The following is a 22,692-nucleotide window of genomic DNA, read 5'->3' as shown; positions in this document are numbered from 1 at the left end:
GGTGTAGCGTTTCTTGCTGCTGGGTCCAGGTGAATGCCACTGGGTAAGGTATACAGAGTTCGTTTCGAGCTTATCTTCCACTATTTATTGGCTCTTCGTCTCCTCTCGGTGCTGGGTCCAGTCCTTCTTTCGTGCCTCTCAAGGCGAGGAGGAGCGCTTGCGTATGCCTTGTGTGTTGCATCAGCTGCGTCAATCTGCAGTGGATTCTAGGCGCCTCATTCCGTGACATCTCTCCGCCTCCCCTGGGTATCTCTGCGCGGTGAAGCGGCTTGCACGTCTAACCTTACCTTTCCCTTTTTTGCCTTCTGTACTTTCCTCTTGTTGACCTCTTTGTGGCCTTCACAACGCCGCCTGTGCGGCCTGAGTTGTTCGTTAACGTCGTGCTTCCACATTTGCCTCAGGTGGCGGTGACTCCTTTTCCCCTCCAGATTCTCCTCTGATTGTTCTGAGTACTTGTTAAGCGCCATTGGGCGAGACGCCACAGCCATAGGTATCTGCGTGCATGATTTGCTGTCCCTTCCCCCTCTTCTCCTTTTCCACGTATACGGATGAATCATGAGCCGCCCCTCAGATCGTCTGCGAAAAAAAGGTGAAGGCCTTCTAACCTTCGGCCGTAAGTCGCCGCCAGAGTCTTGACTGGCGAAATTCCTGCCGCACTAGCTTCCTTCTAAACGGAAGAGACGATTCGCTTGCAAAATCACGTTCTTCTATTTACGTCCCTATGGCGACGCCCGGAATTCAGATGTAGTATTGTCTGCGTCTGTCTGTGTCTACGGATGATTTCCGGCACGCAGAATGAGCGCCTCAACAGTGCGAGTCCGCATCTGTCGTGCTACGAGTGTGACACCTTTACGCAGTGCTCAATGCTGACATTAGAGTGCACCGTTATATATACATATATATCTACATGTCTATATCTGTATATGTATATATGTATGAATATGTATGGACCTAACCGGCAGCTCTGGTTCTGTGGGGAGCCTGCTTAGAGCAGAGCGAGCACGCAAGGTTCGCTAGCCACGGCCGTCAGTTCCGGGCGTTCCTCTGTCTTGGTCTAGCTATTCGCACATCTACACAGTTGCACGTTCACATATAAACTGTTTGGTCATGTGGGTTGGAATTAGAGAGATCCGTGGCGCTTGCTTCTTTCAGAAATTTACGATGGCTCGGCCGTATCGGGGCTTGAAGCCCGCGGACTGAACGATCCGCTCGATGCCGGTAGGTCGCTGGTGCGTGTGCTGGATGGATGACGGAGCAGCGGGTGGCGTGTCTGGGTTTAGGCTCCGCATATGAGTGTGCTTTCTGCGTATCGCGGTTCGGTACCTCCACGCGGAGGCGGCAGAATGGAGAATCGTCTGCTTCATTTCCATGTCTGTATCTCTACGCTACCCGCCTGGGGCGTGCATCATCATGAATGATTTCCTGCCGCGTCTGTTGGTCTGCCTGAGCCTCGATATTCCTTGCATGGGTTCGGTCGCTCCTCCCGTCATTTGAGAGGAGCCCGCCATCCCGCACACCAGAAAATGGATGTTCCTCCTTTTCCTGCGCTCTGTCGAATGTGCTCAGCTCCGAGGAGGTGCTCAGAATGGGTGGAGCCCTCGGAGCGACAGCGACCGCCGTTGCCCGGCGCCAGTCGCTGGCTGCCGGTGTCCAGCGTCAACGCCAGTCGTTTTGATAGCCTTCGTGATCTCTCTCTCAAATATGGTGAGGCGAAGAGAAGCGGAAACGGAACTCGCGCAGGAAGAGTCGCGAGAATGACGCTCCTGGGTGGCAAGCAGCGTCCTACACAGGGAGGGCGGGCTGGCCGCAAGCACCAAACATTAGGATGACTAGGGTGATACGATAAATCGCGAAGACACAAAAGATTTATTCTCCAAATGCCGGAGACGTCTAGTCCTTGTGGAGACTCGTACACAACATGAAAGCAATTCGACGCAGTAAACACCACTTCATACCGAGAGAGATCCCTAAGACTTCAACCAGAACATGGCGTGCCTCGGCGCTTGCGAATCGAGCTAGACGTGGTCGAGCGTGCGTGTCCTCGCGTTGGCCGCGGAGAGACAAAGCGAAGACGTCGGAAGTATCTACACATGATGAGGCCTTGTCTCCCCTTTTCCTGGCACACGAGACGGAAAGCAAGGTTTCGCGGACCCCAGGGGCGGCTCCTGAAGCATGCGTGCTTCTTGTTGCCTTTTGCCTTGACATCTGCGCAGAGGAGGACGAGGCCCAAGCCATTCCAGGATTGAAACTCCGAGTCCGCGAGCGCGTGGCTCGAGAGCAGCCGTCGTTGTTCACCGAGCCGGAAGCGTGGCACCCTGCATCGCCTTCGCGCATGTGGTGGGAAGGGAGCACTGCGGCCGGCGCCGACGCGGACGTTTTTGCCAGCTAGTCGCGGACAAATAGAGAAAAACGATGATGCGTGCTGTAGTCGAGCTACTCCTCGTTGCCTGTGGGCGTGGGATGAATACTAGACACGTCGCCAAATGCCGGTGCATATCGATATCGCACACCAGCGCCCAGTGCCAGTGAATAGTCGTGCGTACTAACCCTCACTCCTGATGCATCTGACTTCACACCGTGTACGGCACTGAGGTTCCTCGGCAGCGTAATGTGTCGCCTCTTCACCCTTCCACAGGACGGCGGCATACGGGCGGGGCTTCTTGGCTCCGCGGGGGCTGTTCGCCCGAGGCCTCTTGATTGGCTGGGACTAAATCTTCAGATCCGTCGGCGACCTCAGCGCCTTCTCCCCCCCTCCTCCCCTCTTCCCCTTGAGCTGGCACGGTCTCCACTTCGTTCGTAAGCAGGGTGTGCGTCTTCGTGCCCACGGCGCGACGCTGCGTTTCGCCTGTGTGGTTTCTCAGGGAGCGGTCGTCGACGAATCTGGGGTTTCGGTCGGCGGCGGACGCGTTTTCGTTCGAGCGCATGCAGGCGACGGGGCCCTCGGAGACGCGGATTTTGGGCGGCTCGACGGAGCAGTTGACGGTTCCCTTCGAGCGCGTGCCGGCGACGAGTGAGAAGTTCGTGCACCACACGTCGGCCGCGACGCTGCCGTACACTGGTTTGTGGCACGACGAGGTCACGTTCGCGAGCAAGGCGGAGGCTCTCGGCGCGCAAGAGGTCGAGAGCTTGGCTAAAGCCCCTCCGAAGCGCGCCGCGGAGACTGCGCTGCTTCGCTCCCAAGCCTCGAAGGCGTGTCCGCGGGCTGCTCGCGTGCTGCTGGAGAAACTCCGGCGCGAGACCACTGAGGATCTCAGCGCAGCTGGGGTCGCCGCCGACCTGCAGGAGCGCGCCGTGCACCTCGCCAAGCAGCCGCTGAGCGCAGATGAACAAGTCGAGAACCTGCTGCTTGCGGCTGTCCAGCCTGGGCTGGCGCCTGGCGTCGCAGAGAAGAGCGACGAAGAAGAGGAACGATGCCGGGAGCAGGGGCGGCTCGCCGCCGAAGCACGTGCGAAGGCCGTCGCCATGTTCTGGGAATCCAGGCGGCGGGGCGGGGACGGGCGGCGCACGCAGAGTGGGGGAGCGACTGGAGGCCGGGGGGACGAGTTCCAGAGAAAAAACGGACGGCCGAGTCGCTTCAAAGCCGAAGGCGAACTTGTGCTGCAGCGGCACGACGCTACCGCACGCATGCTTCTCGGCGACATCGTAGGTCTCGACCGCATGGAGACATTTCCCTCTGAAAAGGGGGCTCCGGCGTTTTTTCGGAACGTCGAAGACCCGACAGGCGTCTCTGTGGAGGAGGCGGCCGACGTCCCAAAGGAAACGCATGCGGAAAACCTGATCGCGCGCCTCGAGGTCCGACTCGGCGTCGGAGGCGACAGCTGGAGAGACAAGGAGATTCGAGGGCGCGCGCAGCAGATGCAGAGACTGCGGGCGACGCACGGCCGGCTTCTCCCCCGTGCGAGTAAGGACGACGCCGCAGTCCCAGACGGCGAATTCCTCACGCACGAGGACGCAGAGAAGGTTGCTGTGCGCGGAGTCTCCGTGCCGGATATTTCACGCGCAGTTCGTCTCGTGGCGAACCTCGAACGCGATCAAGAGAAGGAGGCAGATGTGCTAGCTGCGCTTCCTAAGCGAATCGCTGCCCGAAAGGCGACGCCGGATGAGGAAAGGAAGAGTGAGCCAAGCACCGAATCAACAGAGGCGCCGCAGGCGCCCTCGGGCGAATCGGTATCCTTCCGTGTGATCAGCAAAAAGGATCCGTCGAAGACGTCGGCGCCTTCAGGCTCGCCGGGAGGCGACGGGGAACCACACCGAGGAAGCATCCTATCCACGTTCGGCAAGGCCTTCGCTCCGGCGGCGGCCGTGGTTCAAATGCTTGCTGCGCCGCTGAAGGCGGCGCCGGGACTGCCTCCGGCGAAATCCGGGGTCAACGATCAGGTGGCACGCTCTCCGAAGGAATTGGCTTTCCAGAAATCTACCGCGCATGCAGCCAGCGGCCCGTCGGCCGAGCCAGCGGAGCCGACACCAGTCGCCCCGAAGCGGCGCGTTTTCCTTCTCTCGAAAAAGCCTCCGGAGGATCCGAAGCCCCCAAGCGACGGGCCGGAGACAGGTGCGAGGGGGAAGGAGACAGGGGACGCCGGGGCGGGGGGAACCGGCGGCGCGCGCCCGGGGGACCTCGATGACGACAGCGAAGACGAGGAGGAGGAGGCAGAGGCAGAACTGCCTCTGCTGTTTCCACGGAGCGAAGAGAAGTCTTTCGCCCTTGCGTCTTGGAACGCCGTAGAAGCGATTCGACAGACGTACTTTCCGCCAACCGTGCACCGCCAGCCGATCTACGACAAAGTGGGTCGCGTGATCCTGCCCAAGTTCCCAGCCGCAGACGGCGATCGCGTGTGTGGCGGCGATCCCGCGCAGCAGGCTGACCGCGACGAGGACGACTTGGGCTCCGCGGAGGATCCGGAAGTCCTCGCGACTGTCGCCGGCGCACCGCTGCAAGTCGTCTACGACAATCCGCCGTACAAGGGCAAGTCCTACGAGGTCATGGACGAATACCAACCCGACCTGGACACCGACGCGAGGCCCGTTGGCCCCGGAGCGGCGTCGCTCATCTACGCGCCGACCCGGGCTGGACTGCCGACAGCGAGCCCTGGGAAGCGAGGCGAGAAGCGTGGCGCCGCGGGAGTCCGGCGCCGCGGGCGCGAAGAGAGGACCTTGCTGCCTCGGCCGAAGGACTTCACACCCGTCACCCGCTATCCACACGACGACCGCTCCCGCGCGTCGCTTGCGTTTCTGGGTGTGAGCGAAGAGGAAGGAACGTCGTCGGGCGTCTCGCGGCTCGCCAACTGTGAGGGAGACTTGACGACTGCGCCGTCCGCCACCGGCGTCTTGGAGATGCTCGGCGAAAAGCGCAAGGGCGGGAAGCCCCTCGCGAAGGCGGCGGTGCGGCCGGTGCTGCTCGGCGAGGCCGAAGGCCAGATCCAGAGTCTGGATGCTTTGAAACAAGTCGAGTGCGTCGTGGACGGCGGCTACCGATTCCTGCAGCTGGAGGAGAAGCTCGGAGACGACGCCGAGGCAGCGCGGCATCGCCCGGGCTCCAGTCTGTGGCAGCAGCACGCGACGCGAAAGAGACGGAAAAAGTACGAGTTCACCAACTCCTTTGGAGACCTCGTCGTCGCGCCTTTCCTCTCCCGCGCCTTCGTCCCGGTTCGCCTGCAAGACAGAGACGCCGCGTTTCTCAAGAACGAGGAGACGCTGCTGGCGCGGTATGCATATCCAGAGGGACAGTTCTCTCCCGGGTACTACGTCAAGGAAGAAGATATCGAAAACCGACGAAGAAAAGTGCTCGAGACCAAACGAGAGAATATGTCCGTCTTCGATTTCCAAGGTACGCAAGGCGCTGTATGCCACGTACTTTCGTGGCGCAGGTCAGCTTCGTCGTCCTTCTCTCTGGGTGCATACAGATACCCTCGAGGTCCGGCATGGCGCAGGCGGGCTGTATATATATATATATATATATATATATATATATATATATATATATATATATATATATATATATATATATATATATATATATATATATATGCATGTATGTATGTATGTATGTATGTATGTATGTATTTATGTATGTATGTATCTATGTATGTATGGGTTCAGCAAATGTATGCACATGTATGTATTTAAATTTATGTATTCGTATGTATGTATTTGTATGTATGTATACTGTGACGTATGGGAGGGCGCAAAGCCAGTTTGGGTTTCGACACCCGCTTGCCATGTCCTTGCTGTCTCTTTTTCCTTCCGGATGCCTGTTTTGCGTTATGTTCGGTGTCTCGTTTAGCCCGTGGTGACGATTCGTGTTCTGTCGCGCGTTGTTTGCTATTTTGTTCGCGCGCCTACAGAGAGGATGAAGCAGGAACAGCTCGCCAAGGCACGGGAAGAAGCAGAGCGGCTCGCGCGGGAGCAGAGCGAGCTGGAGGCGCGTCTCAGGGCAGAGACGCGGAAGGCTCATGACGATGTCTTCCGCACGGCGGGCGACGACCTAGGCAGGCAGGACTCGGGCGGGTCTGATCAACCCGTCCTGCGTCCCACGGCGTTGGGCCGGAAGAAGCAGCGCACGGGGCGACCGCCCAAGTTCGTCGAGCTGACAGTGCCTGAACTCAAAGACAGATACAGGGCGATCAAGAAGCAGAACTCCAGCGACCCCTTGCTGGCGTCAGTTGTGGCGTGCATCTCCAAGAAAATGGGCAAACCCAAAAACAAAGTCAAGGTGCAGGTGGGTCGAGGCAGCCCACGAGCTGCAGGGAGGAGGATGGCGTCTGCATCGACTGGAGAGGTGCCGCACACAGGCTGGACGTGGCCTGTTGCCCAGAAAGGAATAGGCTGTGTCGTCTCCGTTCGGAGACGCAATAGCGTCTGTGTTCCGCTTGCTGTCCGTGCCTCAGAGTCGTCAACCTGCCCACCAGCGCGTATCTCTACTACAGTTGTATGTGTATGTATAGGATGCTTGTATAGCTTTAGCTAAAGGTCATGTGCGAGACTTAGGTGTTCCATGATTTGTATCATTCCCTTTTGTTGTGTTCAAGTACATGCACGAATGCTGGCGAGTTGACTTATCGAGGCCTTACGGCTCGAACGCAGGCCGAGCCGCTCTGTGCGCCGCTGAGCGCGGAGCGCCACCGTGTGTGTCGGGGCTGCGGGTTGTCCCTCGTTCAGGGCCGGCACCGCCGCCGGATGGATCCAGAGAAGAAGCTGGAGGACGAGAAGACGAAGAAAAAACAGAAGATTTTGAAGATGTTGGCGGCCCAGCAAGGCGGGGCGCAGGCGGCGGGTTTGTTGGCGCAGCTGCGTGGGAATGCGGACGAGGATGAAGAGGCCAGTGATGAGGACGAGGATGATCTCGAGTCGGTGACGACGCAGTACACATATCCCTCGGTTACGCTTTCGAGCTACGAGTCCGTCCAAGACACGTTTCCGCACTTCACGTTTAACTACCCGCGCTACTCGCCGTGTCCGCTCAGGTTTCCAGACGTGCGGAAGACGCCTTTGAGCCACTCGGGGCTGCTGCTCGTTTCAGACGACTTCCGCAGTGCGAGGTCGGCGACGCGCGCGCTGGCCACTCCCACTCCCGGCAAGAAGCGAGCCAGCGGCTTCTTCCACCAGCAGATGTACGTCGAGGTGCGCGACAGAGTTATCTTCTTCTTTTCTAGCGGCAAGCGCTCGGCGGCGATGAGTGTCGCCTCCTCTCCGCGCCCGGAGGAGATGGCGCAGCTCGTGCCCGTCGACGCGGATGAGACGTGGAGCATGCTTTTCGGCATGTGCTTCGACGTCTACACCGAAGTCGAGTTGATGACGGTCCAGCCGTATGCGCTGCAGAAGGCCGGCCTCCAGTACCTGGCGATTCGCGTCGCCGGCAGCAACTCGAATCTCCTCCCAGGCGCCGCCGCCGCCCTCAGTGGCGAGGGCGAGCGCACTGCGGCAGAGGAACGCGTCGCCAACGACTCGCTGATTGTCGCCTTGCTGAGCGCGGACTCGGACGAAGAGACACTGCAGTGGTATCGTCTCTTCAAGCGCCGCGTGGCGTTCGCCCGCTACGCCGATGCGCTGTCGTCCGCCACCGGCGGCGACCAGCCTGCGCAGTCGGTCGCGGAGTTTTGTCTCTCGGGCGTGAGCACCGCTGGGCTCAGTTTTAAGGGCGTGCCTTTCAGCGCCTCGCTGGAGGGCCTTCTCTTCTCGAATTTGACCGAGGAGAAGGTGCTCGGCTTCCTCGATTTGTCCTACCGGAACCTGAGCGACGCCGGCGTCGCAGAAATCATGTCGATGATCCCCTTTCACGCCGAGGCGATCGACCTGAGCTGCAACGGCATCGAGGCCCAAGACCCCCTGCTGTTGTGCCAGCTCGCCAACAAACTGCACGCAGGCAGCCTCGACGTCAGCGACAACCCGCTGGGCACTCGCGCTTCCGCCGGTGTGTTGCTGTTCTCGCTGCTCACCGAGACGCCACTCAGCCGCATTGACATGAATCGCTGCCGCTTTGGAACCGACGCGGCGACGGCGTTCCGGGAGAAGCTTGACGAGTTGCAGCGCCCGATGGAGCATCCGAAAGAGGTCTCGTTGAGCGGGAATGAGCTTGTCGCCACGGACGTCATCGCGCTGGTCACCAACTACAAGTCCAAGCTGCCAGGCCTGCTGGCGATTAACGTGTCTGGGAACCCGGCGCTGACGCTCGAAGAAATTCAGGCCGCTCTCAAGGCGTCGCTGAGCAAAGTTGACATGTCCGTCCTCACCTTCCTCCCCAGCCAACCGGCAGTTCGAGCGCTGTCGACCCCAATAATCGGCGGCGTGCGCACCGCGCTCAGCTTGCCTCTGACACTCTCAGGGCGGCTCTACGCGGCAGGTTGGAAACGCGTCCAGGATTCGTACGTCTTGGCGCACCCTGTGAAGACGCCGGCCGCGGAACACGACGCCGTCACGGCGCTCTCTGAGGTGCACAGTCTGCTGGCTCGATTGAACGAAACCAGCCTGCCGTTCGTCTACTTCGAGCTGCGAGGGCCTGCGCTGATTTGGTCCGACTTGCCGCCGCGCGACGCCTCCTGGCTGACTGTTGGCACCCCGGGCGACTCGTCCGCTCGCCAAGAGACGCCGCGCCCGCGCTGTGCGAATCCGATGAGCTCGGCGCGCAAGGTCTCCGGCATCGTGATGCACCGCGTGCGCGTCGACTTTGACACCCAGCCCCGCGTGATGGTCATCGAAGGATTTGACCTGAGCGGCCCCGCGGGCACGGACGACCCGAACGCGGACGTCGACCTCCCTGGCCTGAACGACCGAGTCAACCTCCCCCTGACGACCGTCTCCTACGTCCTCAGAGCACAAACAGACGCCGCCACACTCGAGTGGGCGAGAATCTGCAACGCGAGGTAGGACTCCGCCCCCCCACGCTAGATCCCAGAACCGAGAAGCCCGCGTCCTTGCGGAGAGAGGCGCGGCCGAGGAGGAGCCGAAGACGCAAGAGCTGCAGCAAGGCAAAACGCGCCACTGTGTGACGCGGCCCGCCACACAACAGACGATTCGTAGCCGGCTGGTGCATCGCGGCGCCACAGAGGACGAAGCAGTCTCGCTTACTACCATGTATGCATTCTGTGAGATCCACGAATTTAGGTTGCTTGGCACCCTGACACTCCACAGAGGCCGATGCAGCTCCCAGGTCGGCTTCCGGGGAGCGCGCGTCTGCTGATTGCCGACATCGGGCCACTTCAGGACTGCTTTTCGCTGTTGCCGTGCCGAGGCGATGGCCAACTCCTGCGCTTGCCCGCATGCGGGCCCCGTCGCCCAGCTTTGCTTCGTGATGCCACGCGTGTGCAGGCGAAGGCTCTCCTCCGCGCCAAGTGTGTGTTCTGAGTCTTTGTGCGCAGTGTAGTTAAGGATCCGCGGTTTCTCTTGTCTAAATTGCGGCCACCCTGCCCCATTCCTTGCCTCCTGTTTGCTCTGCTCTCCTCCGCATGCCGCTGCACATATCTTTGCTTGCTAGTGCTGCGCTGCTGTTTTCGTGCTGCCTCTGCAGACTTGCAGGCATTTACTACGTGAGAACGGAGGCGCGCTTGCAGCGGCTTGTAAGTCCGAGTGCAGTGCGTTTCTTTGAAGTGAGTGGAGGGACGTGCCTAGACTTTGGTGGGTACCCGGCGTCTCCAGAGGGCCTGAGAGCGATATTTTTCTTTTTGTGTAAGTACACCAGGGTGAAGTCTCTCATCATGTGCAACATGCGTCTGTCATCGAGCCACCTGGCCGCGCTGACCGGCGAGGCGTGGCGTCTGTACGATCTCGAGTGCGTGGATCTCTCCTTCAACGACTTTACATCGACCGACTCAGATGCCCTGGCGACCGTTACGTCGTTCCGCTCTTGCAAGCGCCTCATTTTGGATCGCAACCCTATCGGAGACAGCGCATTGTTCGCCGACTGCTTCCTCAAACTCTGCTGCTATCGGCGGGTGACCCAGCTCTGCCTCAACGGGTGCGGACTCGGGACCAAGTTCGCTCAGACAGCTGCCCGGCGCCTCGAAGAAGTCCCCCCCGATCCGTCCTTGTGTACGCTGAGGACGGTAGAGCTGCAGAGCAACTCCATTGCTGGGGGGGCCCTCCGTGATCTTGCCAACTGCCTCGTGAACAACGTTCCGACAATCGAGACGATTCGCGCCTACGGGAATGCCAGCGCAGTTCCCGGTGTGGTGACCCCAGGTCTCGTCGACCTCCGAAACACGTTCGCCGACAAACCCGAACGCGAAGGCCGCTTCGGTGCGCCCGCGAAGCATCGCGTCAAAAAGGAGAAGAAAGATGAATCCGCCGCGACGCAGATGGTAAGGGGAGCACGAGTCTTGGACAACTTAGTGTTTTGTTGAACGACGTGTTGTTTTTCTCCCCTCCAGTAACGCATGCGAACGTCATCTCTTCTTCACCATTCATGCATCGCTGCATCGCGCGCTCGCTGTGGCTTCCTTTTTCAGGTTGATGATATCCAGGCGCACGCCGCGTTGCAGGCGCTTCTCAAGATGGGCGTCCGCAATCGCGCTGGGAAGCGAGGCGGGGCGGCCGAAGAAGCAGCTCCTGCAGGTGCGCTTTATATGGTTGTCTTTCTTGTGTTTCGAAAGAGAAGGGATAGTTTTATGACCGTGTCGGCTTACGCGCGCTTGAAGTTAGAGTCTCTGTCGCTGCATTCGCACGTTCGATGCACTGCGGAATGCTGACACTTCACATGGCAGGGTCTCACACGTCAGTATCTGTTGTCACTTAATGAATGAAGTTGGGTACGTCTCCCGTTTGGTTTGTGTTCTGCTTGCATTTTCCGGGCTTCTAGAGTTTGTCTGTCGCTCAGCCCTCATTGACTTGCGAGCTTTATTTGGTGTCTGGCTGAGGTGCTTCCGCTGTTTTTTGGCCCCTCGTATTTACTTCTTCACCGTCTTCGGTTTCTGCGGCCGCAGCCTGCTCGTGTGACGGTCGGGTCTCCAGCTTGGCTGCATCTACGGTTTCCCTCGCCCGGTTTCGTGCCTTTCAGAAGCTGCCGACGCTGCGGATACTGCCGATGCCGGCGGCGAAGGGCCTGCAGGGGATGAAACCCAAGCGGAGGAACCTGCGGCTGACGCAGCAGCCGCCGAGACAGATGCGCAGGCTGACGACGCTGAGAAGGCGGCTGAGGAGCTTGAAAGTGAAGAAGCCACGCAAGAGTCCGGAAGGGCTGCAGGGTCCAGCCAGGTGGAAGAGCCCACAGCGGCTGACTCAGGCGACCAAGAGGCGGCGGCAGCAGAGGACTACGAGGGTGAAAAGAGGGAAGATGACGCAGAGGAGTGAGCGGCGACGCGCGTGCGGTGAGCTCGCGCGGCGCGCGCTGTGGTTTGGTCTTCTCACGGCCGGATGACGAGAGTGAAAAAGGCGGCTAGGCGGGATGGAGGAAAAACGCCCGTCGGTCGACACAAAACGCAGTTGCACGCCTACGCAGTTGCCTGCTGCCAATCTGCCAAAAGTACACATCTACTTGTCCAGCTCGCTGCCATGTTTTTGCACGCGTCTCGGGAACAGACGGACGATGGAGGGGTTCGAGGCCGCTGGCCGTGACATGTTCTCCATTGCATGGCAGAATGCGTGACGGAAGGGTACTCGCCCACGCGCGCCGTCAAGACTCGCTCCACGGGTTGTCTCAGCTCCGGCTGTCTCTTCATTGTTCGCTTATCGCGAACGTGCAGGCGTGAACAATGTTTTGCCTTCACTGTGGGAGCGAGAGCGAGTTTGGTCGAAACAGCCGTGGAGACGGACGCATGCGTCGCGACCCGGAAGTGTGAGAGGACGATTTCGGGACTTCTCAGGAGCGAATACGCGGGTTAAACGTGCTTCTCACGCTCGCGTAAACTTTTAAAGCGATTTGAGTAACGGAAGCATGAATTGTGTGTCTAGGAATACCTTGTGATACTTATGAATACACGTCTGCTGGTTGCGGCGTGGCTAGGTAGGAAGCTTGGGCTCCATGGATATCCAGGGGCTCTGTGTGTTCACTTGCGCCCGTCGGTACCCGTGTTCGGTCTGTGTGTGTATCCGTCCATATCTATATCAGTACACCAGTATATATAACGCAAAATCGCTCGCGCCTGCTCACGCGCGGCTTCATAGTGTCAGGGGCGACTTCTCGCCCGTGCACATTTTTTCAGCTCGCGAAACTGAATGAAACTCAAGCGAAGTGTGTCGCTCGAACGCTAGAGGGACGCCGTTCAAACCTGAGGTTGGGGGAGCCTCTCGTCGTACGGAAACTGTGTACTTGCGGGCACTGACAGAAAGACCTCGAGAAGGGAAGCACTTGCCTCATTCAACCTCAACTGTTACTTTTCTGCTCCCTGCTGTAGCGTTCCCCCTCCGAGCGGAAAGGCTACAGTCCAGAGTGGGTTGACAAAATGTATGGAGGCGTGTAATATGTGTATATCACGCATACAGCACCACTATATGTGCCATACGCATATCGAAGGGCACCGTTGCACGTCCTGGCACGGACATCCTGTAGCCGGTCTCGTCCAGATAGTGAACGGCGAGAGCTTACGGAGTTGACTCCCCAGCTCCTGGCACTTTTGCCTGTCTGCGACAGACTGCACAGCAGCTAGAGTCGGTGCCATAGTCCACATTGGCCGTCTTGGGCTCAACGCCAGCCGATTGACAGGGCATTCGGAAACGGCTTACAGCAGTTGATCTCGTGGGTCGTAGTAGACATGACATAAAGAAAAGAGTCATCTCGTGCTAGTCCCGTCTCCGGCTGGGCGGGTGGCGGGCGCTTTCGCCCTACGGCGCCTGCATTCCCCCTGAACAAAGCAGCAGAGACGCGCTCCACTTTATTTTGGTGCAGTTCATGGCGGAGTGGACGAAAAACAGCCGTCCCAAAGGGCGCCTTGCGCAGCAGGGAAACCGCCAGCCGGGTCGTCTGCGGAGGGGCAGGGCAGGTCCCTTGCGCCCATGCACAAAGGGCTGGTTCGGCGCCACAAGAATTTAGTCGTATCCGAACTGCGGCGTAAGATACATTTATATATTCGTTCATCTACGTATGCGACTGTCAGCCTACGCATAGATACTTTGTATAGTCCGCATAACGATGCAGATAATGTATACGTGAAAGCTTTTCGGATATTATTTTTGTACAGTTGACTACCGTAGAATAAAGCAGGAGGAAATACAGGCGCTTGCCCACGCTTGGAAGCTTCCTTACCGATCTCCTACGGAGTCCTGCAAAAAAGGCGTAAAAACATGATGCGCGAATCCGTATGTATCTGAGACGGTATCCTCGACCGCGCTGACTGTCTGCTTCATTCACACCCGCGCATTCGACGCGTCAGCTCGTCCGCACAGCATTCGACGCGTCAGCTCGTCCGCACAGCATTCGACGCATCCGCTCGTCCGCACAGCATTCGACGCGTCAGCTCGTCCGCACAGCATTCGACGCGTCCACTCGTCCGCACAGCATTTCCTAGAGGCTTGTTTGTCCCCTGGTTTCCTATCAAAGGTGGCCACCTGTAGAGACTGGTGGCTCAACGCTTCATTTGAAGAAACCAGAGAAGGCGGGGGGTGGCGAAACTATGACTACAGACGTGTGCGAACTTGGATGCATGCCACTCCCTGGTAGCACAGATATATATGCATGTACGTATAGACTATTGTCGGGGTGCAATGCCGCGGAACAGCTGCCGTCGCACCAACCAACCAAGGGGCAACGAATCCCCCGCGATAGCAGGCCTATGGGTGCATGCACTAGCCGAACCCACATCGGAGAAGAGGGAGGCTTTGAAGTCAGGAGCGGGGTGTAAGCGTCTCCGCTTGGTTTTTGTCTTCCCTCTCTCATTCGGATGCTGTGAGCTTCGTCTGCGGCTCGCCCTCTTTCTTTTTGGAGGGGGCTATCTAGGAGACTGGCTGTCATTCCTAGACACTCAGCAGACTGCGGCCGGCCCTTTCAGGTGCAAAAGTGCTCATGGGTAGAACCCGTTGCCATGCGTAAACGACCGCTTCTTTTTCTGCCTTCGTGACTTTCAATTTTGCGGCTGTAGCTAGTTGATAGGCCAGGATCTGTTCATCTCACTGCTTCCTGTTTTCGTTCCGCAGCCGGGCGACCTTGGTTGCCAATCGAGCTCGTCACAAGCGGGTGTGAACATTTTGCATAGCAAGCTCTACCGGAGAGCGGAATCAGCAAAAAGTGTGAACTGAAGAGGAGTTTTTAGTCGGCTGCAAGCAGGAGACAGAGATGAACGAAAGAGCCAGTGCGCAGGCATGTCCGGCTGCTGAGGTCTTTTTCTCTGCATGCAACCGACGCGGTGTTTCCAGACTGCACCCTCGTCCATAAAGCCCGACGCCGTTCCCGATGATAAGTATTTTTATGTTCGGGTGAAAATCAGCTGATTCATGCATTCCCGACGCAACAGAAGACCACGGGCGAGCTAGCCCTTTTTCGGCAGATATGTAAGAGACTTTCATTCGTATCCACGACTGTGGGGCCACAACGCTGGGTGCAGGCGATAACCCACGTTATGCCAGTCAGCAGCCCTCACCCAGCCATGAGACGCGAAACGTGTAGATTCTCTCATTCACGCTTCGCCAACCACCGATCCCCTAAACATAGCGATATCTTACTTCTGCAAGAGGCAAGCGCGAGAAAGAGAGGCGATCGTGCGTTGCTTAGCGCGTTGTCGATTCCTGCGGGAGAAAACACGCCCCAAGAAGCATACGAGCGGCGGATGCAGAGAGACTGCAGACATATGCATGCGCGGCACTTCACGGTTCTTCCGCTAATGGAAACCAGCTCGACATTATGTGCTACATATGGTCTTATATGCATCTGTGTTATCTATTACACCCGGCGCTGTCCCCGTCAGTGGTTCAGGAAACAAGCAGACAGGAGAAAACACCCTGCGCGAAGTGTCAGTCAAATGAAACGCACGGAAGGCTTGCCGACATACGTTCAACACGGTGCTCACGACGCCACAATCCGCAGCGCTTAAAGAAACTAGCGAGCCGTGTTCATTGAGTTTACTAGGGTACGCAAATGCCACCCGCAGGCTCCATCTTCTGTCAGTATAACTGCAACCGTTGAGTGCATATAAAGGAGGTCTCACGCGCTTTGGCTTCGGTGCTGTTCATGCCGAGACCTAGCAACGCGGATAGGCGCCACTCAGAACGCTCAATCGAGAAGCCACTATCTTGAATCACGTCAGGGTCTTCAATCTCGAGAAGCTGAAGGGAGACGGAAGAACTAGACGTTACTGTAGTGCCCCATCATTCCGGCTCTCAACAGAACCGCATCGAAGAGCGCTGTTCATCCGCGCTGCCTCGCGGCGGCTCATATACCGCAATCTAACACCCAATATCAAAAGATCTGCCTTCCAGTGTACGTATACATATATATATATATATATATATATATACAGCCAAAGAGACGCAAGTGGTAAATACCCACTCGGTATACCGTTGGAAAGGCACTGGAGACGTAGGGGTTGTTTCTAGAGAGGTGCTGGTATGCATCTGCCCTCAGGTGAATAAAACGTTCATGTATAAAAGGCTCAGCATTTACAGGCTACCTTGTTTCCAGGGAGAGTCCCGTGACCGAAGCACAAGATGGAGATGCCTGCAGCCGCACCTGCTGAAAAGCGTTTTTCACAGCTCCTTGGCAGGACTTCACGACCTTGTCCATTGTTCCTTTATCGTCTAGATTGATGTTCGACTCGAATACTTTTCGAAAACTTGCTGAAACGTAGACAAAAACAAAACTGCCGCGGAGCGGTACGGGACTGGCCGGCACGCTTTCGCATGCGGTAACACTTGTAATGAACGTTCCATCTTCCCCACCGCTGACGTCTACGTAAGTGTTGAAGAACGACAGCATCCTCAGTCGGTGCTTTCGGTTTCTTCATAACTCGTCTGAAGCTTAGACTTACAGCACTCGGCTTCGGAGGCACAAGGACGAGACTCAAACACTGGCACGCAGCGAGAGCCTGTCTGCACGCCAACACAGCAACTGACAGGGGACCGCATGCACGCGTGGAGGAGCGAAAAATTCGAGACCAGAGAATAGTCCCACTTCGTGTCAGATTCTGGATCAATTATGAAACTGGCAAAAAGCCCTCGTGTCTTCGCACATGACCAAACATTGATACGTGAATGTTCGTTCCACGCGACTGCACTACTGCCATGCGTGTGTGTGCAGGTATACGGTTGTGCCCCCGGGATGCTGATTGCACCTCATGCGGGCTCGAAAGAGACTAAAGCTATGAATTGCACTCTGGAAATAGACTCAGTTTTCCACGATGCGCCGTACGTTGAAATCGCTTCGTTTGCTTTCTTTACCAGGAGCTGCCGGGTTCTCCATGCGTCTTCATACGGAAATCGTGAGTCACAAACCGTCCAATCCGACCACGAGGAGACCGAGCAGGCACACGCTGAACCCAGAATCGAAGCACACGCAACAGTGCAGGCGCGCTTGACTCGCGGGGTTTGATTACTCCGTCGATATCGTGCCGCCCATTTATCATCGCGCTGCTCACGACCCAACATGCGCGTGCGTTCTTACGCGCACTAACGCAGGACTTGATACAGAGACATGAAACCGGGCGTGCGCAAGCCTGCACATGGGGCATTGCTGCGTGATGAATGCGTCGGCAGACGCGTACGTGATCATATTCGTCTGCAAATCAAAACGGCCATTTGAATTTGTTTGACAAGCGCCTCGTGGTGTGCGCGGGGGCCTAACCTTGTTCACGTATGTGTACAGCACGCATGCGTTTTTCCGTACATGGCTCTACGCATGCAGCCACAGGTAGACATGCCAGACGAATACCAGTCCTTCCCTGTGAGCGGCTTTGGAGCACGCACATGTGTAAAGGCTCCAACTACTCTTGACGAAGGACGACCCAAACCCCGTCTCGTCTCCAACAGCACTGCTATTGCAGACTCATCTGACGAAGCACTGCGTGGCACGTTGAGCTTTCCGTACGGGTATGGAACATTCTTCCATCTTTCCCAACCAACAGCCATACGAATTACCTACCTCCTGAGGGCTGCGGCCAGACATCACACGTTGTGTGAGGCTCCGCCAGCTCGACGGCAGCTGTCATCGCATCGCGCACGCAACAAACGAGCAGACGACCCTTCGCCGGAAACCCACACTTTCCGACTCACCTCAAGCAGCCTTGCTCGTGCTGAGGGCGCGTTCATTTTTTAGCGCTCGCGTGAAGGCGCCTTTCTATTGGGCAGTACGCGGCCACTGGAATACCGCCTCCCCCCCGTGTGCCTCGTGGCGAACTCCAGTGTCTACATGCGTACTAAGTAATGAAACGCGCATTATGTTGTTAGCTTTCTCGGAAAAAGGAGTCTTTCTGCTGGCTCGGTAACGTACACGAAGCTTTGGCGAAAGTGACGCTGTAAACTCCGGGTGTCGGCAAGCAGCTTTCAAAAGCCTTGGAAGCCGGCGTCGAAGGGTCAGCCAGCGCTTCCTCCAGATCTGAAGATCACAAAGAGGAGCCCGAGCACCGATATGAAAGGGTCACCCGAAACACTAAATACATATAGTTTCGCTGACATAAAGAGCGGCGAGGAAAGCACGTGCGAGAGGTACGCATATGCAGACCTGCCACGGGCACATGGGAGGCATGTTGATGATAGTCGTTCGTGGAAATGTCTCGAGCCCCATCAGCAAGGCTCATAGTGGAATGGGACTCTTGCTGAACAGATGTGGCGGCAAGAGAGACATCTGCCCATATCCTTTCCTTCTGTTCGAGAGCAGTTCAAACCTGTCCTTGGTTACGTGGCGGCTCACTTCTGACAACCCTGTTCGGGTCGACTGCTGCGTTCGCGGCGAAGGAGTATGCAGCTGTCCCTGGGACTGGCCAAAAGTTTAGCTGAACGTTCCAAACTCGGTGACCTGTGGAATAGTCCACTGCAGCTGATGTCACCCTCGCGTTCGAATTCGTTCCTGGCACTGCCTGAGGTCAGATAAGAAGGACGAATGACGCTAGCGACCCGACATCTTACGCGAAAAACAGCCTACCGCTTACACATATGTATATATATATATATATATATATATATATGTATATATATACAAATACGCTCTCACTGAAGTGATTGGTGCTGATTTCAAAGATGGGCCAGCGGAAGTCGCCGCAAGCGGAGACGCTGCATTCGATGCTGGTACACCGTTGCCGGTGCATGCACAGCACAGAAGAATACGGATATGTGATTACAGACAACCCTAGACTGTGGGGGTGCCTGTACGTGGATGTACCTGTAAGAGGACAGGGTGTATGTACTGACTGATGCATACGCGTGGACACCAAAGCACGAGTTTGTTACAGTGAGGCAAGAGCCTCACGAAGAATACATAATAAACAAGCCATATACATGAGTATCGCGTAAACACTTGATGCTATCCGGCATGGAAGCGTGTTGCTCACGGCCGCAACTATGGATGGTTGTGTACATGTATTTATATGTAATATGTAGACAGAGAGGTAAATACAGCATCACCGATTTGTTGTCGTACGTTTCGAAGCACGGGGCCGAGGCTTGGGGAGCATTCCTTAAACCTTTCTACCGCTTGTCTTGGCAGCGGATCTGGCGTGCTGGCGGCGACGACGAAGTAACTGCAAGGACCCGTGCATTCACGCGCTTCCAAGAGAGCGGGGCACTCGGCGCTACTTGCTCGCTGACCAAAGAAGCAGAGGAAGGCCATGCACCAGCATATATCGCAAACTGAGAAACCGTCACTCGAAGTGTTGCCAATGAATGAGGCGAACCGTGCCTGTAGCCCGCTGCACAGTAACCCGTCCGTAGCGACAATGACCGAGCATGCCGCCTCAGTCAGATGACAACGCGTCTGCACATTAAGCACGGAGCCGTAGAAACTTCGTCTCTTCATTCCCTCTAAAGGCAGGACTAGTAGAGCGGGCAGTTATGACCCATGCCACGCTGAAACTGGCGGGAATGTGAGGCCTAATCTGCTGCCCGTGTCTCTACCGCTGTATTACACAGCGCGAACCCCTGAACCCCTACACATTCACTAGAAGGCAGTGAGGGTGCATACAGTCTCCAAATTCCCACAAAGTCCAGTGACGTATGCGAGAGGCTTGCTAACAAAAGCGGGATCACGGAAAAGCTTTATTCCCAAATTCGAAGCAGCTTCCTGTTTTTCCTCACTCGCGCAGACCGACTCCGAAACGAGGTCCCTGGCCCACAGAGAGCCAGGCACGCAGACCACTCGGTCCACTCCGTCAAGTCACAGGGGCCGTTCTCGAGGGATCTCTTATCGGCGATGTAAATGCCGAGCAGGGACAAACAGGCGACAAAGAGGAGGAGCAACGCCGCAGAGCCGCCGTAGAAAATAACTGAGAGTAACAAGGACAGCAGTAAGACATGGTGAACACTGGACGTGTAGCGTGTAGGGGGGTTTAGACGCCTCAAACTTTCGGCCGTGAACACGTTAGACCCACATCCGTTTGGCGCGCATGTACTGCCTTACGTTTGGTCTTCCTTTGCTCTTGATGTAGGTCCGCCTGGAATTGCTTGTGAGCGTCTTCGAGTCGCGTTGTTGATTCCTGCACGGACTCCCTTGGTGGGGTGACCCTCTCTCGCTTTGCGTCGTCCTCAATGGAATGCACACAAGCATCAATGACTGTAGATACCGCAGAAGTCCTCTCGGACATAAAATCCACTTTTTCTGCCAGTTCCGTGATGCTGCGTTTATCGCTCTGTACGCGGAAGAGAAAATGACGCAGCGATGCGAGCAACGGGTGTTCGGATATTGCGCGCGTCCCGCGTTTCTGAAACGTCTCGTGAGGATTGTATTCCCGTAGTTCATTAATTTCAGTAAACCGGACACGATTCTGCATCGATCGACTTGACGGCCTGGCGCTGCTGGAACCGTGCGTGCCGGTCTGCGAGCTTCGGGTAATCAAAATCGATCGCAAACCCGCCCTATCCCCCTCCTGGCGTCCGTCGTCGGAGTGCCTCTGTGCCCGGATTTCCTCTGCCTTTCTGCTGGCCTCTCCGAAAATCTCAAGTGTCTGCAACGGCTGCACAACTGAATCGTTGTGCCCGCCAAAGTAAATGGAGTACTCCTCAGGCTCCTCAAAAGATGCCCTCGAGTGCCGCCCATCTCCCGTGGAGCTTCCTTTGGCACGAGCTCTGGACAGGAGCGAGCCCCTGAAAAATACGGCTTTCGGAGATCCCGATGAATCAGCGAAACCCCATCCTTCTGTCGGATCGCTGCTTCCGCCGCTGGCTTGAGAAGACGCGGTATGCGGAAATGAAACGCGAGACTCTGCTCTCCCGGCTTCACTCACTCGGCTCCTCCTCCGAGTGGAGCCTGGATGAGGCTCGTTCCCACAAGCGGCAGCCTGAGACGGCTTCAGCGATTCGCGCCTTCCAGTCAGCGTCTGCACAAGCGTGCTTGACGCCCTGCGAACGCTCTGCAGCATGCCAGTTATCTTTTGGCTGCTCATGGAACTCCTCCGACGATCCGCGCCAGGAAAGCCAGAAGACGCAGGGACATCGTTTGCTCTAAAGGAGGTCTTGGCGACAGCAGGCTGGGAACGACAGAGCGGAGGCGCATACGGGAACGGCACAGCAGTACTCCTGACAGCTTCATTGTGCTGCCCCGCAGTGTTAGATGAATGCTCAGCGGGGGCAGCAGTGTAACAGGTGGGGTACACTTGATTAGTGGTGTGAGTTCCCACTCCGGGACCGGGGTAAAACGGTCTGTTTGACATCGTGCTCATGCTCACAGTGTCTCTGCCACTCTTACTCTCACCCCTGTCCACGGGGTTAACAACACTGTCGCAAGCAACATTAGAGTCTGCCTTGTTGTCGGTAGCCACTTCCTCAGACCGAGCCGACAGAGGAGGAGTACCGGCGGCGCATGGCAAGGGCCAGTATGCGTCCTCCTCCATATTCTGTTCTCGAAACGCACGTGAGCATACAGACTGGGACTGCTCCTGTTTCTGTACAGGATCGCACATCAGGGCCTTTTCTCCCTGTCCATATGAGTCCTTGCGCCTCGGCAAGGCAGCGCCTGCCGACGGTTGCCGATCGCGAGGCGGGGAAGGCTCTACTGCCGGCACCCAGGAAGGCTTCGTTGCTGCTGACAAACCACACATCTGGTGACCATTGATCCACGGGGAGGGACCGGCACGAGCCACGTTCGGCAGTGCCGTCAAAGGGAAAGGCTTCACAAATTGTGGAGGGGCCTCGCCCTCTCGTCCTGCAGGAAACTCCATACTTCCACGTAAGACGGCCAGATCGCCGCTCTCCATGATGCTTGGTCGGCTGTCCGCTCGACGCTTGCGCAGTGGTAAGCCAAGAGCAAAAACAAAAAAAAGTAAAACGGGGACAGAGAGATGGTGGAAGCGCAGAGAGGCCTTCTATTCTGAATCAAATACAGTACAGAGTATAGTGAGTATCAGCATGACACTACTGCGTAGATCTCCGCTTTGATCTACGCTTTGATCTACGCAAGGACGTACCAGACTTAGAACTCGTATCAGTGGGCGTGTGAGTGGCTATAACTCGTACTTAGCTGTAGATCTGCTTCTTTTCAACGGCCTTCTCAGTCTGTCTGATGCGTACATGCCTAGTAAGGGGGAGTTGCTTGTTTACTGTACACGCCTGCCTCGCGGGGATTCGATGTTCGCGCACTGAGCCGCGCGTTTTCGCCAGTGTGCCAGTAGGACACCCTCCGCCGATATTTCGCGGTATGCAGTTCGGAAACTACAGGAAACTGTACAAGCGAAAGCACTGATTACGCAATATTTCCCTGGCGCCGGTGCAGTGAGTGGATAACAGAAGTCACTTCGTTCTCTGCAAGACTGCCTTCCCCACCATCGCAATGTCGGGATATCTGAGTCCCCGTTACGCGAATATGCAGACCCACAGAAGAGTCCAGCCCCAATACCGCGGAAGGGCTCGTCCTGCTCCAATGAAAACGTCTCTGTAAAGTCATAAGAACGACCACTCGAAAATATGTGAGGAATTCTGTTGGTCGGGACCCTTCTCTTTTTCCCCCGTAACAACGAACACCGGTGCACGGGCTGGCCTGCCAACAGTCGACCTGGATGTGAGGCGTACTTCAGTTATCACAGCTACTCCACAGGGTAGCAGAGAATGTATCAAGAACAAAAAGAAAAATAGGTCTATGTTGGAGCGAAAGAAACGGTCAGGGGCGACGACGCAAGCATAACGTATGGGGTGGCCGCC

The 22,692-nt window shown here is 56.8% G+C and overlaps 2 protein-coding genes across 2 annotated transcripts; one reads left to right on the top strand and one right to left on the bottom strand.

Moving 5' to 3' along the window:
• Window positions 1–555: 555 nt before the first annotated feature.
• BESB_068340 (uncharacterized protein) lies at window positions 556–11,778 on the top strand (the record flags this gene model as incomplete). The annotated part of the gene is made up of 10 exons (XM_029365227.1): window positions 556–613; window positions 1,153–1,218; window positions 1,567–1,704; window positions 2,214–2,337; window positions 2,862–5,824; window positions 6,342–6,715; window positions 7,156–9,356; window positions 10,001–10,790; window positions 10,938–11,043; window positions 11,486–11,778. The coding sequence occupies 10 exons, from the start codon at window positions 556–558 to the stop codon at window positions 11,776–11,778; spliced, it is 7,113 nt and encodes a 2,370-aa protein (XP_029218810.1).
• Window positions 11,779–14,668: 2,890 nt separating this feature from the next.
• Window positions 14,669–21,716, bottom strand: BESB_068330 (uncharacterized protein; the record flags this gene model as incomplete). Its single annotated transcript, XM_029365226.1, has 10 exons — window positions 14,669–14,676; window positions 15,082–15,144; window positions 15,564–15,681; window positions 16,383–16,462; window positions 17,492–17,551; window positions 17,840–17,944; window positions 18,260–18,425; window positions 18,986–19,147; window positions 19,639–19,826; window positions 19,961–21,716. The coding sequence occupies 10 exons, from the start codon at window positions 21,714–21,716 to the stop codon at window positions 14,669–14,671; spliced, it is 2,706 nt and encodes a 901-aa protein (XP_029218809.1).
• Between the last annotated feature and the right edge of the window lie 976 nt (window positions 21,717–22,692).

This window comes from Besnoitia besnoiti, chromosome VI (assembly GCF_002563875.1).
Source record: "Besnoitia besnoiti strain Bb-Ger1 chromosome VI, whole genome shotgun sequence".
Lineage (NCBI taxonomy): Eukaryota > Apicomplexa > Conoidasida > Eucoccidiorida > Sarcocystidae > Besnoitia > Besnoitia besnoiti.
The sequence above is the reverse complement of the archived record's forward strand: the minus strand, read 5'-3'. Positions and strand labels throughout refer to the sequence as shown.